Here is a 13,644-nt window from a genome sequence, read left to right as displayed (position 1 = left end):
AGGGGAAGTACGGGGGACTGAATTAGAACAAATATATCCATGCTTTTATAATCATGTCAAAATGAATCCTGTTGTTATTTATAACTAAAAAGAACCAATAAAAATGAAAAAGTTGTATCATAAGCAAAATCAAACATAAACAGTCCTTTTCAGAACTAGAGCGTGATGACATGCACCTGAAACCCAAGCTACTTGGGTGGATGAGGCTGGAGGAATTCAAGACCCAACTGGGCAGTGTAGTGAGACCCTGACTTAAAAACACTCAAACCAAATCAAAACAACAACTTTCCAACAACTTTCAAAACAACAACGTGCCTAGCTTCACAGCAGTAGGGGTTGATGAGCTCTTATATGAATTCTGCAGGCTGTATTCTTCTGGGCCAAGTTGTGGACCACATCGATTCTCTCATGGAGGAATGGTTTCCTGGGTTGCTGGAGATTGATATTTGTGGTGAAGGAGAAACTTTGTTGAAGAAATGGGCATTATACAGTTTTAATGATGGTGAAGAACATCAGAAAATCTTACTTGATGACTTGATGAAGAAAGCAGAAGAAGGTACGGTGGTGTACCCTCATACAACTTACAGGTGTTTAAAGTGAAGTGACTTTTTTTATGTAAAAATTATCTTTATCTATAGGGATCAGTTGAAAGATAGTATATTCAATTAAACATATTTTAATATATTTATATTAAATAGTATATTTAATAGTGGCAATTCAGAAAAATTTATTTTTAGCAATAAAATTTTGTGTTCTCTATTTTGAAAATGTTGTTTTGAGAGTTTGAATGCTTGCTTTTGGAATTATGTAACCTCATCTGTGAAACAAAAGTACTGACAAATCTATCTCATAGAATTGTTAAAAAGAGTACAATACATGGACATAACTTACCAACATTTTGCCATATGATAGTTGCTTCATAGATGTGGCAAAAATATCTCTAGTTTAAAAAAAATCTCTATTTTTATTTTATAAATTATTTTATAAATTTTATTTTATAAAATATTTATTTTATAAAAATATCTCTATTTTTATTTTAAATAATTTCCAAATCAGAAGTCATAGAGGCTAAGGCAGTTCTGAATTCTGTTACCTAATGAATGAATTTTTGAAATTCTAAGTAGGTTTATATTAAATAAATTTTCAGATTTTATTTTTCAATTTCTCAATTTTTCTAAAAAAATCTAGGATGATAAGAAAAACTGAGGGAGGGATAAAAAGGATAGAAATAAGTAATGTTTTTTTGCAAAAACAAATTTCTGTTTCTTTAAATGTTCTTTTTTAAAAAAATCTTTTACATAATTCTCAGGAGACCTCCTAGTAAATCCAGATCAACCAAGGCTTACTATTCCAATATCTCAGATTGCTCCTGACTTGATTCTTGCTGACCTGCCTAGAAATATTATGTTGAATAATGATGAGTTGGAATTTGAGCAAGCTCCGGAGTTTCTCTTAGGTAACTACTTTCATTATTTTGAGAATAAAAATTAGGATGCAGTTTCCTCCTTACAATTTAGAAAATGTCCACATATCATAATTTTACTGTTATAGATTTTTAGTAACGTCATACATTTCATGTAATGTTTTTCATTTGGAATGATATATTTTAATGTAATATCACGTTACAGTTCTAGAATTTTCTTTGTGCATACTAATGTAGACTAGGATCCAAAAGAAGATGGGAGTATCATGGAAGCACAAATGAAAGTAGATGAGGAGGTTTTCAGTTAAGTGAAGTAGCCCTTTCTTATTTTCCTTTAGTTCAATTTCCAGTTCCAAAGGTCAGGGGGAGCATAAGTGAAGTAAAAATACCTCTGTGTAGTCATAGCAGCAGTTTTATTACTCATACATACTGATGGTTATTGGTGACAGTCCTGCTTCCCCACATATTGAAGTTTGAACATTAGAGAAGCACACCGAGGCAAGCAAATAATATAAGCAGGGTTTATTTAAAAAGGGGTAACATAGAGGGAGAAGGGGCCATAGCTGGTATCCTGGTATCCCAAGAAAGAGGTATTCTTTCCTTTTTATCAGTCCTAGGCTTCCTTTGTTCTCCTGCCTTTCCTCCCTTGTCTTTCTTCTTCCTGCTAGTCCCAGGAATGCTCAGTGGGATGCTCAAAAGGTGGGAAGCTGGTGGGCTGAAGCAGGAAGGGCAGGATGGAGCAGACAAGGACCTTTTAACAACTTTATAGCTCCCTGTAGGGAGCAGAAATTCCTGGGTCAGGTTACCTTGGTAACAGGTTGAAGCAGAGGCAGGTTCTGGATAAGATCCCTCAGGGGACAGTCTCCAACTTCCCAGACGCACTCAAAATTGGCCTGCTAGATCAACCTGACTCAATTTACCTATCTACACTGACTGCCTGTCTAATTCTGGCTTCCATATTCAAGATTTCTCTCTCTCTCTCTCTCTCTCTCTCTCTCTCTCTCTCTCTCTCTTTTTTGTATGCTGAAAAATCACATGTACTGGTCGGTACCACAAATTCAATCAGTGATTTTTGACAGGGTCTGATGAAAACCACTGGATTTGTGTAGCTCATTGAAAGAATGAAAGAAGGTGAAATCACAGTAATTGTATTCTCACTTTCATTTCTAACCTATCAGTGTACATAGGTTTTGAGACCTAAAAGATGTTTTTAAACATACTCCATAAAAGAGGTTGAATGCATTCATGTAATATAACTACTTTTTGAAAGATATGGTCAGCTTATGATATTTCATATCACATCATTTTGTAGAATAATTCTATGGTCTCATGTCTCCTTTAGAATAAAAATTAGCGTTCTTATAATACTGCTAATGCCCTCACTGTCTCAGCTGTCTGCTAATCTCCTTTTCAGATATTTTAAAATTTACTTTTAAATTAATAAGTACAAATTATGTGTGTGTATATATATATATATATACATATATGTGTTTGTATATATAAAAATACATATATGGTTGATGAGTAAAAATTATATGCATAAATATTTACACACATATATAGAATATGTTCATGGTGTTTTGTTATATATATTGGAGTAGTGAAATCAAGCCATTTAAAATATGCATCACCTTAGATATTTATAATTTTTAAAAGAACACCTAAAAGTTATTCTTTTGGTAGTTTTCAAGCATAGAATATATTATTAACTGTAGGGTAATATACTCAAATTCTAAATGTTTCTCAATATCATTGGAAAGACAATCATTGGGTTGACTTAATGCAAAGCATGTGAAAATAGTAACTATGTTGTATTTGTTGTAAGTGCATACATTTACTTTTAATTAAATTACCATGGAAAGATTGTCTGAAATCTGTTAGGACACAATATTATTAGCAAAATTTTTACAAAATGTAGGACATGATTTATAAAGCAAAATAAACTCCTTTAAACCTTTGTTGTTCATATGGATTGGGAAGTTCAGAATGAATTTAAATGCCTTGGAACTCTGGAAGTGAATGTATTAGTGACTGTGGGTTAATACAAAATGCCTAGTGGTCAAGGCCAAATGCTGCATCTTAACCAACATCAGATGGTAGACATCAGACGGTAGAGTCCAGAGAAACAGGCAGATACCAGACACAGTGTACCCTTTCTCTGAAGGAGTCCCAAGTCATTGAGCAGGGCTCCCTTATGTATTTGTTTGTCCTGCATTGGTATATGTATGAGATTAATGGACAAATTTTGAGCATTTCACGTAGAAACATCATTCACATAGGTACTTTGAAGCACCTGTTTTATGTTATTTTAATTACACAGATAGAAACTTGTCTATGTGATTATTCTTCCTTCTCTAACCCCGTTCCCTAAAAACCTATCCAGTCTGTGTTTCTTTATAAAAAACAGGCCAGATCAAGATTTCTCAGTCTTTGCCCCATTGTTATTTTGGACTGGATAATTCTTTTTCCTTGAGGTCTGCCTCATGTCTTGTAGGATTGTGTTTGTCACGAGGGAGAAATAAAGAATGTCCACTCGCTTCTGCCCCTTTCAATGTTTTATTCACTCAAATTACTCAATACAATTTCACTCTATAGGTTCTTAATCAAGAAAACGACAATTCTTAATGCTGGGCACTGCAATAGACATAATTAATTCATAGCAAACAATCCTAGATTAATTAATTCACAGCAAACAATACTAGATTAATTCTAAGCACTGCAAAACACACTTAATCATGACAGGCTAATGACAAACTTTCCCTCTGCATGCTAAGTTCAAGAGTTAGATCAAAAGTCTTAAGCCTTAGGCTTTATGTCCAGCAGATGTACACTCACTTAGACTTCAGTGATTAGGTCCAGAACCAAGGCAGGCTTTTTCTGGCGTGGAGTGAACAACCGGTTGAGGAGAGAGTTGAATGAAGGGAGAACTTGGGGCTCTCACTAATGTCCAGACGAGGTGGTAGAGTTTGAGAGTGGTGAGGATCATGCAGAGGATCAGGAACAATGACAAGTGATGGGATGTCAGTCCTCATCAGGCTCTCCAGCTCGATTTGCATCCTTGTTTTGGCTGGCTGAATCCCTGTTCATTTGCTCTATTATTTATACTAAATTTTGGGGGTTTTTGACCCCTCTTTCAATCCTTATCAGCTACCACCAGATTTCTCAATGACATCATTGACCCTGGGGTCAGAAATATCTGGTCTGGTGGTCTCTACCCTGATCTTCTCGCCTTTCCCTCTTGTCAGGCTAGGACAGCCTGCCAGGGGCTTCACTCTGTTTATCAGGGTAAGGGGAAGTAACTTGTTTGAGGCCGTACTGGAGGGATCTGTGGGTGTTGCCTGGTGAAACTGCAGGTTTCAAACTGAGGTTTTAAAATGGAGTTGCCTAGGCTCAGGCCTAATGGCCATCCTCTTAAGGATGTTTAACAGTATCCCTGTGCTCTGCCATTAGGTTAGATGTCTGTGTTATCTACCCCAACCTCTCCAGGTACGACAATCACAGTGTCTCTAGACCTTGCCAGAGGTAGGGGGTAGGATTGTGTACCTCTGATTTAAAATTTTTTTCTTCTAAAAACATTTACATTTAGAGACTTTCAGTGTATTTGCGCTAGAATAATTAATCCCCACACAGTTGTTGGTTGTAATGGGCAGGAATGAATTCCAGATTCTGTTAATGTTATGTTTCTCAGATAGTACTATTATGCATCGACTAATAGGATACACCTTTGTAGACATGAATGGACATTTTCAAAATATATTTAAAAATACAGTTGTGTAAGGTTTTGTATGTGTCTGAAGATTTACAGGGTACATTTCCTCTTTGAGGGACTATTTTTTGTAGAGAACCACAATACATTGATACTTTGATGATGTGATTGAGGTGAGAAAAATTTTCTTGCTTCCAATTTTCTTTCCTACCTAGATGTCACAAATACACAACAATAATCCTTAACCCTAGTTTTGTTTTTAGCCACCTTAAGGACATGACAGTCCATATTCCTTACTGATATTTCAATGACCCTCAAATAGAGAAGAGCTTTTACAAAATTAGAAATCTCTACTCCCAACTGAAATTTCAATATATCTCCTTACCATGCATTTCTTCTGTCTGCAACATTAAATATTTTCTGTATTGTTAACAGCTGTCTAGATTGAGGAAAACCAAATCTGCATGCATTATTATTTAAGTTTCTATCTCTTCTACCCATCCCCTCCCCTTCCCTTCCTTCGCCCCCTTTCTCTTGTTGCTTTTCTGTTTACCCAATCCTATTTCTGATTCCCACTCTTAACTGTTCCTATAGGCTTAATTTCCCTCACAGCTCTTTCAGTATTAACAATATCAACCGATGCTTTAAAAGTCCATTATTATTGAGTCCTGGAGGAATGGGGTAGGAGGATACCAAGAATGATAAGATGCAGGTAGTGCCTTTAACATGTTTGTGATCTATTAGAAATACATGATATACCCACACAAGTCATTTATTATTAACTAACATTACTACTAAGCATAAAATAATGCATGATTATATATGCTTATTATAGAGATTGAGGAAATATACAAATAGGTAGAAGGGTCCCATGAATGCCTTATTTTACCATTTGAAATACAAGTTTTACATTATTAGATTTCCTTATAGATTTTTCTGTTAATTCACTTATATCCATTGAATGACTATGTTTCAAGGCAGTATATGAGAACCATAAATATTGTATGAATAGGATTTACTATATGTTAGCGGAGAGTAATCGTCCACCAGGCTGATCATGTCAGTTCCTCAGGCCTTGGTTTCACAATATTTTAGGGTGTTATAGGCTTGCTAAATTCCTCAAAGGTGGAGATGATGAGGCAGCAGAACTTGTCAAGGAATGACATAGCAAGGACACTGATTGAAGGTACAAATTATGTTTAGGACATTTCAGCTTTTTCAGTTGGTGTAGAGCAGTTGCTCTCAGGCCTGGTTGCTCATTACTATAATTACCAGGGAAATTTAGAGAAAAGGCATCCCAATGACCAGAACCTCCCGAGACTCATTTGATTAGCATCTTTAAGTCTAGACATTAGTACTTTTAAAAAGCTCCTCATATGTGCTGTTTGGCCAGAACTAGAAAGAAGAGTACTGAACTTGAGCCTAGAGAATGAGACAATGAGAAGAGATAGAAGAGGAATCGAGGGTTGCCCTATGGATATAGGGCAGAACTCAGCTCTGATCTAATAGGTGACAAGGAATAATTGGTTCTGAGTAGGAGAGTGATAGAGTTAAAGTGGAATTACAGGGGAATTAATTTTGCTGGAGAGATGGAATGAGTTAGAGACAGTGAACTCAGGACCCCCTCCCAGTCGAGGCAGAAGGCAGTAAGGCACCATAATGGTGTGATGGGGAAATGCAAAGGAGAGGCCTGTGAATGAGGCTGCAAAGAGGACTCAGTGTTAGCTGTGGGGCTAAATATGGGTCAAAGGCTTCATGAAGAATCTTGAAAGAACTTTTTTTTTTTTTTAATATGAGATATATGGAATAAAAATGTTTGGATAAAGATGATGAATGTGGTTTTGATGGACTGTGATTGAGATTTGGAAGGGCATTACAGTGAACATCACCACAAGGTGGGACGTGGAGGATAGGATTTAGGAGGTGGCTCATGGCTGCCAGTAAAACATATAGAAATCCCTCACATTTATGGATAAAGACATATCATTCTGAGGAACATGTACAGAGAGAAGACTGGGTCAGAATCTTTAGGTGTATCTTATTTGTGGAGTTAGAAGGAAGAGGAAGCATTAAAGGAGATTCAGTACGACCAGTGGGTTGGATTTTTCTTCAAATATGGAACAGGTATGATTACAATAGATATAATTTCATTTTTCTGCTTGGAAAGATTAAATGCTTTATTTATATTTTCCTTCCAAAAGGTGATGGCAGTTTTGGATCAGTTTATCGAGCAGCCTATGAAGGAGAGGAAGTGGCTGTGAAGATTTTCAATAAACATACATCACTTAGGCTATTAAGACAAGTAAGAAATCCAGTAATATTATTATATTAAATCATACATGATTAGTAAGCTGGAACCCTTATTTTTGTGTGAAAATGCAAAATAATGACCACATTGCTCTCAAAAGTTTGAGCTTAATTATGAAATACTACTTTGTCCCTTCTCTCTGGAGTAAAAATTTTGTCTCTTGTTAAAAGACAAAGAATTTTGAAAATTCCTGTTATTTTGATACTTAAGTCGGATGTACAATGTTTTGGGGAAAACTCACTCTTCCTATTTTGTTTTGGAAACTTGATACTCAAAATATGCACCACATACCAGCAAACAGGCATTCCCCAGAGACTGTTAGAAATACAGAATCTTGGGATCCATAAGGGGCATATTTTAGTCCTTGGTATTCAGCAGTAGTCAGACTTCCAGCTGCTTCTGTCTGTTTTTGAACCTGAAGCCTGGCAAACTCCTGTCATCAGGTTCTGTTTTCTGCAGAGTATTTATCTTTCATTTTTCTGGTCCACAGAGATAATTGATTTTTCTTTTTAGTAAGCATGGCATCTGTGTGTCCAGGGGGAAAGGAGTAGTTTAAAGCAAGAGTTCACATTGATAATTTGACTAGAGGTCAGAAATTTTAAACTGAAACTCTAATTGATAAACTTTCACTTTTCTTGATTTATCAACTTTAGAAAGAACCTATTGACTGTTTATTATAAAAAATGGGGAAAACAGCACACTAATCCTGTCTCCCAATTATTCTCCCTGTCCTCATCCCAGATTTTTAAATTAAAATTTGAAATTGGTTTTATTATTTTTCATAAAAGTAACAACTATAACTTGAAATAATTTACAGAACTTTTATTTTTTAGTATACCAGCTCCAGAGCATGTACTGGTTCTATTATGTAAGATGAGGAAAATTATTGTTCATCTTTTTTCTATAGTTTTATTCTAAAAGCAAAATAATTAAGTAATTTTTATAGTTTTGTGGTTCTTTTTTTTTTTTTTTTTTTTTTTTTTTTTGTACAGGGGATTTAACCCAGAGGGGCTTTACCACTGAGCTACATCCCAGTCCTTTATTTAAATTTAAATTTTTAAAATTTTGAGACAAAGTCTCACTAAGTTTCTGAGGGCCTTGCTAATTTGCTGAGGGTGGCCTGAAGCTGGGAATCCTGTCTCCATCCTGTCTCAGCCTCTTGACCCCCTGGTATTTCAGGCCTGTCCACACCCATCCACAGCTGATTTTTTTTTTATTTGCATAGAACCAAAGCATTTCTATTCTTAAACAAGGAAATGTAATCTCTGACTTTTTTTTTTTTTTTTGCTTCAGGTAAGGAATATTCCAAATGTTAAAGTAAAATAGATTCTTTATTATTATGTGTTCATCATCAACTGATATAAATAGGACCTTGTTTTAACTTGGGTCACATTTATATCCTAATTTCTCTAAGATGTAGCTTTTTGAGTTTTCTGGAATTTCTAGTTAACTTTTTATTTTTAAACATATTGAGAAATCTTTTCCATCATTCTTTTGAGTTTCTGCATTCCTAATCGTATACTTTTTATAATGGACTCTATTTTGTTCTTGAGGAAATTCCTAAGTCAGCCTGTGACTTCTTATTCAATAGGAGGGAAGGATTTTCAGGTGCTTGCACAGTGATTAATCTGTGATTTATATTTCTCATCTTCCTTGGTTGTTCCAGTATTTCTTGGACTCCAGGGTCCTCTCTCGATCAAATTGTCTTTACTTCTTGTGAGAGATTATCTTCAAGTAATTTTTTTTTTCAAAAAGGGTGTTTTGGAGGTATGACAACTATCTTGATTTTGATTTCATATTTTGTAAATCTTGGTTTGAAATGATTTTTCTTTTTTTGTACTCCCTGTTGCTAATAAGTAGTCTGATATCAATCAATAACTTGTTTCCCATATAGGTTACCTTTAATTTGAAAACTAAAATTTTGATCTTTTGGATTTCTCTTGTCCTTGATATTCTAAAACATCAGAAATATGTGTTTGTTCCTGGGTCATTTTTTAAAAATATTTATTTTTTAGTTGTAGTTGGACACAATACTTTTGTTTTATTTGTTTATTTTTATGTGGTGCTGAGGATCGAACCCAGGGCCTCGCGCATGCTAGGTGAGTGCTCTACCACTGAGCCACAACCCCAGCCCTCCTGGATCATTTTTTTTTTTTATCTACCTCATTCATGAAGATTCACTTCTATGAATTCTTTGGTATTATTTATTATTTTCCCCTCATTTATAAATAACTGAATAAGTTTATTGAGTAACTACTACATACCAGGCTAGGCAGCATGACAGTGGACACACAGTAAGTTAAATCAGTCAAATGTCTGCTTTCCAGAGTTTGACCTAGTTATTTGTCATCCATTATTTCTAATCTTTTATCTTGAACTATATATTAGATGATGAGCCCCTGGGTCTCTTAAATTTCTTCTCAAAATTTTATTTATAAGTTGAGTAAATTACTTGACTATCTCTTACAGATTTTTACTTTATTAGAATTGCCTCACTTATAATTTAGATTTCTACTAAATTATCTTTTGATAATCATATTTTTAACTTCCAGCAATTCCACCCCCCCACACTTTGGTGACTCCTTTGGAGCCTTTTTTTTTTTTTTTAATGAAATAGCCTGAAGAATTTCTCTTAATATCAATTAGATTTTAAATTTTTCTATAACTTGTACTGTTTGCCATTTTCTTCTTTGAGGTCACTTGTTCTATGGGTTCTTCTTGATCTTGTGCTTTCCTATTGTTGGCTTTATAAATTAGGTATTTGTGGGTGATTTTTCATAATATCTAAAAATAAAAGATTGCATTGGTAACTAAAGGTCTATGTTGATTATTAACTGGAAATGGTATTCTTTGCATTTTTGTAGGCCTGTCTGCTCAAGTTACTGCTCCCTGTATAGGAAGACAGACCACGAGCTCTTGTTAACTGGTGGGCTTTGGTCATGGAATGTTCCTTAGGCTACAGGACAAGGGTCCTGCAGGCCTGCTGAGGTCACAATAACTGCCAAAGGCAAGATAGTGCTGGATTTGAGCCTGTTTCTTTCTAGCTTAGTGCTAGAGTATTTTCTCTTCTTAATCTGTTGGGAGAGTTCTAGATACTTCCTGCTTTGTCCTGTAACTCTTCCAATACTCAAAAGCATGCTATAACAAGTTTCATCAGGTAATCAGATGAATTACCTTTACTTTCCATCTTAAAAAACGAGAATCACAGGGGTGTGCTCACTATCAGGTTGATTGAACCCAGTTAAATCGGGCCCATTTCCTTCATAATCCCTTCAACCTCTGTGGCATGGTTTTATTCTCACAGGATGATTCTCTCATTGTGTTAAACTGGTTCTTGGATTCACTGTTACATATCACAAGCACAGAAAGAAAAGAGCTTTCCTCTTTTGAAGTCTTGTATTTTGAAGAAACCCAAAGTGCTACATAGTAGCCCATTAAGTAAAATTTGGCCAAGTTGCTGTCCTTTCTTAAGGAGCACTTAGGTTCAGGGCAGCACTGGGTGCTGATTAGGTGAGGTCTGTGTTCCTGAGCCCCATCACTATGGAAGTGAAGATTGTATTATATAGAATAATCCCACTTTTATTTTCCTCCTAAGGCTACAGAATTGAAGTCAGTTTCCTCTCTAGTCTATGGATGGCATGAATGAGGGTGGAATTCATCAGCAAACATCAAAGTACTCTAAGGAGGAAAGAAAGGGGAATGTGCAGCCCACAGTGTTCACTCCAGAACTTTTAATTTTGGATGCTGGGAGGATTCATTCCCTTTTTGTCTTGTCTTTAAAAAATATTTTTGGTACCATTTATTGAACCCAGGGCATCTTTATCAGTGAGCCACATCCCCAGACCCTTTTTAATTTTGAGACAGGGTCTTGCTAGTTATTTAGAACCTCACTAAGTTGCTGAGGCTGGCATCAATTGTGATCGTCTTGCCTTAGCCTCCCAAGCCGCTGGGATTATAGGTGTGTGCCACCATACCAATTTATTCCCCTTTTTTTTTTTCTGAATCTTTCTGATACTAGGGATGAGGGAGAGAGACCTGGTGAGAGAGGGATAGAATTCAATGCTAGTTCTGTCACTTTTATCAAAAGTCAACTGTATTTGGAATTCATTCATCCCTTTTTTCCCTTGAGTTATTAAAACATTATTTGTAACTCTTGCAAAATTTAAAAATATATAGTTATAATACTTTAGTTACTCTAAATAATGGAAAAAATCTCATGTCTGTGCAAAATATCCTGGAAATTTTTTGAATCTTAGTAATAAAAGTCACAGTCTAGTTCTACAAATATTGTGAAATTTTTTGTATATTAACACAGGTCTGTGAAACGAATCTGGCACAATCCAATCCATAGGTAATTAGTTATATAAATTGATTTTTCAGTGTTGGTCATTAGTCTTCAGTTTATGTTTCAAATTTTATGGAACATGTTTGGGGAGTCATGAATCAAACACTAAAATGTGCCTATCACATATAGGCAGTTAGGTGAACCAGGAAGTGGTAGAAGAAATAGAAAAAGCAGAGCATGCATAATGTGCTTCTTTGAAAAGGAAAGAAAGAGAAAATCACTTTGGTGTTCAATGCTGCAATTTGAGGGTCCTTCTACCAGTAGTCATGAGTTGGGGAAGAACTATTATACTCTCACTTCTTTCTCTTCATAATCAGTGAGTTGCTTTCTTAGCACAGAAAATTTGGATCAGGCTTCTCTCTGTGCCTATGAAAGTAGACAGATCTAACTAGACTTGTTCACATCAGTTTTAACCAGCTGAGCTAAAGGGACGTGGGGAAAATGATTTTTATTTACTAAGCAGATATGATTGCAGTTTGAAGTTCTGTGCTTAGAAAATCCCCTCCCAGAGTATTCAGCCTTTCTTCTTTAGCTTGCAGAATTCTCCCCACTTCAGTTTCCTGATGAATGCATTTGGCACTCTGCATTTTTGAAGCTGGTGGTTAAGAAGCAGAGCTTCTGCAGCAATCACAGTTTCAAATATGAATCAACGTAACATCACATAAGTTGTAAATTTCAACTAAATTACAGTTTCAGAATAAAATAGAATATATACAATGTCAAGTGCATGTAGAATTTAAAAATGATGCCACCATAAAAGTAACTGTAGCCTCACATAATGTGGTCTGTAAGAAGGATAAATTTCTAGAAAAGGATACATTTCAATTAAATTATAGTTTCAGAGTAAAAAAGATATAAATAATACGTCGAACATGGAATTCAAACACCATGATCTCATTAAGGAGACCGGAAAGTCTCACATGATGTGGTCTAAAGAAACAATTGCATCTGAAGGGAGACCTCTAGTCAAATTGCAGTGATATCTCTGCTTCTCATGGCAGCTGGGGATTGCTTTCCTAAACGTGGACCAAGGCGGGGCACTTGAGGAAGTGCTACTAATTGAGCTAAAATCTGAGCAGCAAGAATCCTAAGCCATGTGAAAAGTGCAGGGATTTCTAGGCAGAGGTGTTGGCAAAGGCAAAGATCCTGTGGCTGGAAGGACATATACTGGGGATTGTTGCTAATGTTTCTGAAGTGTGGTGAATGAAGAGGAGGGAGAAAGGGGCTGGGGGCTGGGAGGGGGGTTGGGGCCAGTTGAAGCCAGTTCATGAGGCAATGGAAGGAAATAGGATTTTAATCTAAGATTAGTGGGAAGTCGTTAGGAGGGGAGATACCATACATATCATATATTTCTGTGAAGTTAGGTGTTATCCGTGTAAAATTTTTGTTTGCTCCTTGTGGCTTCCTTTCTTTTCTTTTTAAATGTGTTTTAATTAGTTATACAAGACAGTAGAATGCACTTTAATACATCATACATAAATGGAGTATAACTTCTCATTCTTCTGGTTGTACATCATGCAGAATCCCACCAGTCGTGTTGTCATATATGCACATTGGGTAAAAATGTCCATAAATTTTTATAGTCATTAAATAAGAGATTATAGACAGTTTTTTTCCTATATGCTAGTTGTAATTGATCAGCAGTGACTGCTCTGAATCCTGAGTTGAGAGTTTCTGTGACTGACAAGGATTGAGTAGTTAAGATTGATGGGACCTGTTGGTATGACCTCATGTGTATAATACCTTCCATTAAGTGTTCTGGTAAGAGCTGAGCAAAAGGTAAAATAAAACTTAAGAATTTAATTCAAACAATAGTTTCAAAACAAGCTGTTTCTTATTAAGAATGATGAAAAAAAATATAT

At 35.6% G+C, this 13,644-nt stretch overlaps 1 protein-coding gene across 1 annotated transcript in view; it reads left to right on the top strand.

The window, feature by feature from the left end:
- Lrrk2 (leucine rich repeat kinase 2) overlaps window positions 1-13,644 on the top strand; it is a 127,913-nt gene that overhangs the window by 85,553 nt on the left and 28,716 nt on the right. Inside the window, exons 37-39 of the mRNA XM_026408515.2 lie at window positions 365-556; window positions 1,310-1,456; window positions 7,331-7,431. Coding sequence (XP_026264300.2) covers window positions 365-556; window positions 1,310-1,456; window positions 7,331-7,431 — 440 coding nt within the window. The remainder of the gene's footprint in view (window positions 1-364; window positions 557-1,309; window positions 1,457-7,330; window positions 7,432-13,644) is intronic.

Source organism: Urocitellus parryii, chromosome 5, assembly GCF_045843805.1.
Source record: "Urocitellus parryii isolate mUroPar1 chromosome 5, mUroPar1.hap1, whole genome shotgun sequence".
Taxonomy (NCBI): domain Eukaryota; kingdom Metazoa; phylum Chordata; class Mammalia; order Rodentia; family Sciuridae; genus Urocitellus; species Urocitellus parryii.
This window is presented reverse-complemented; position numbering and strand designations above follow the sequence as displayed.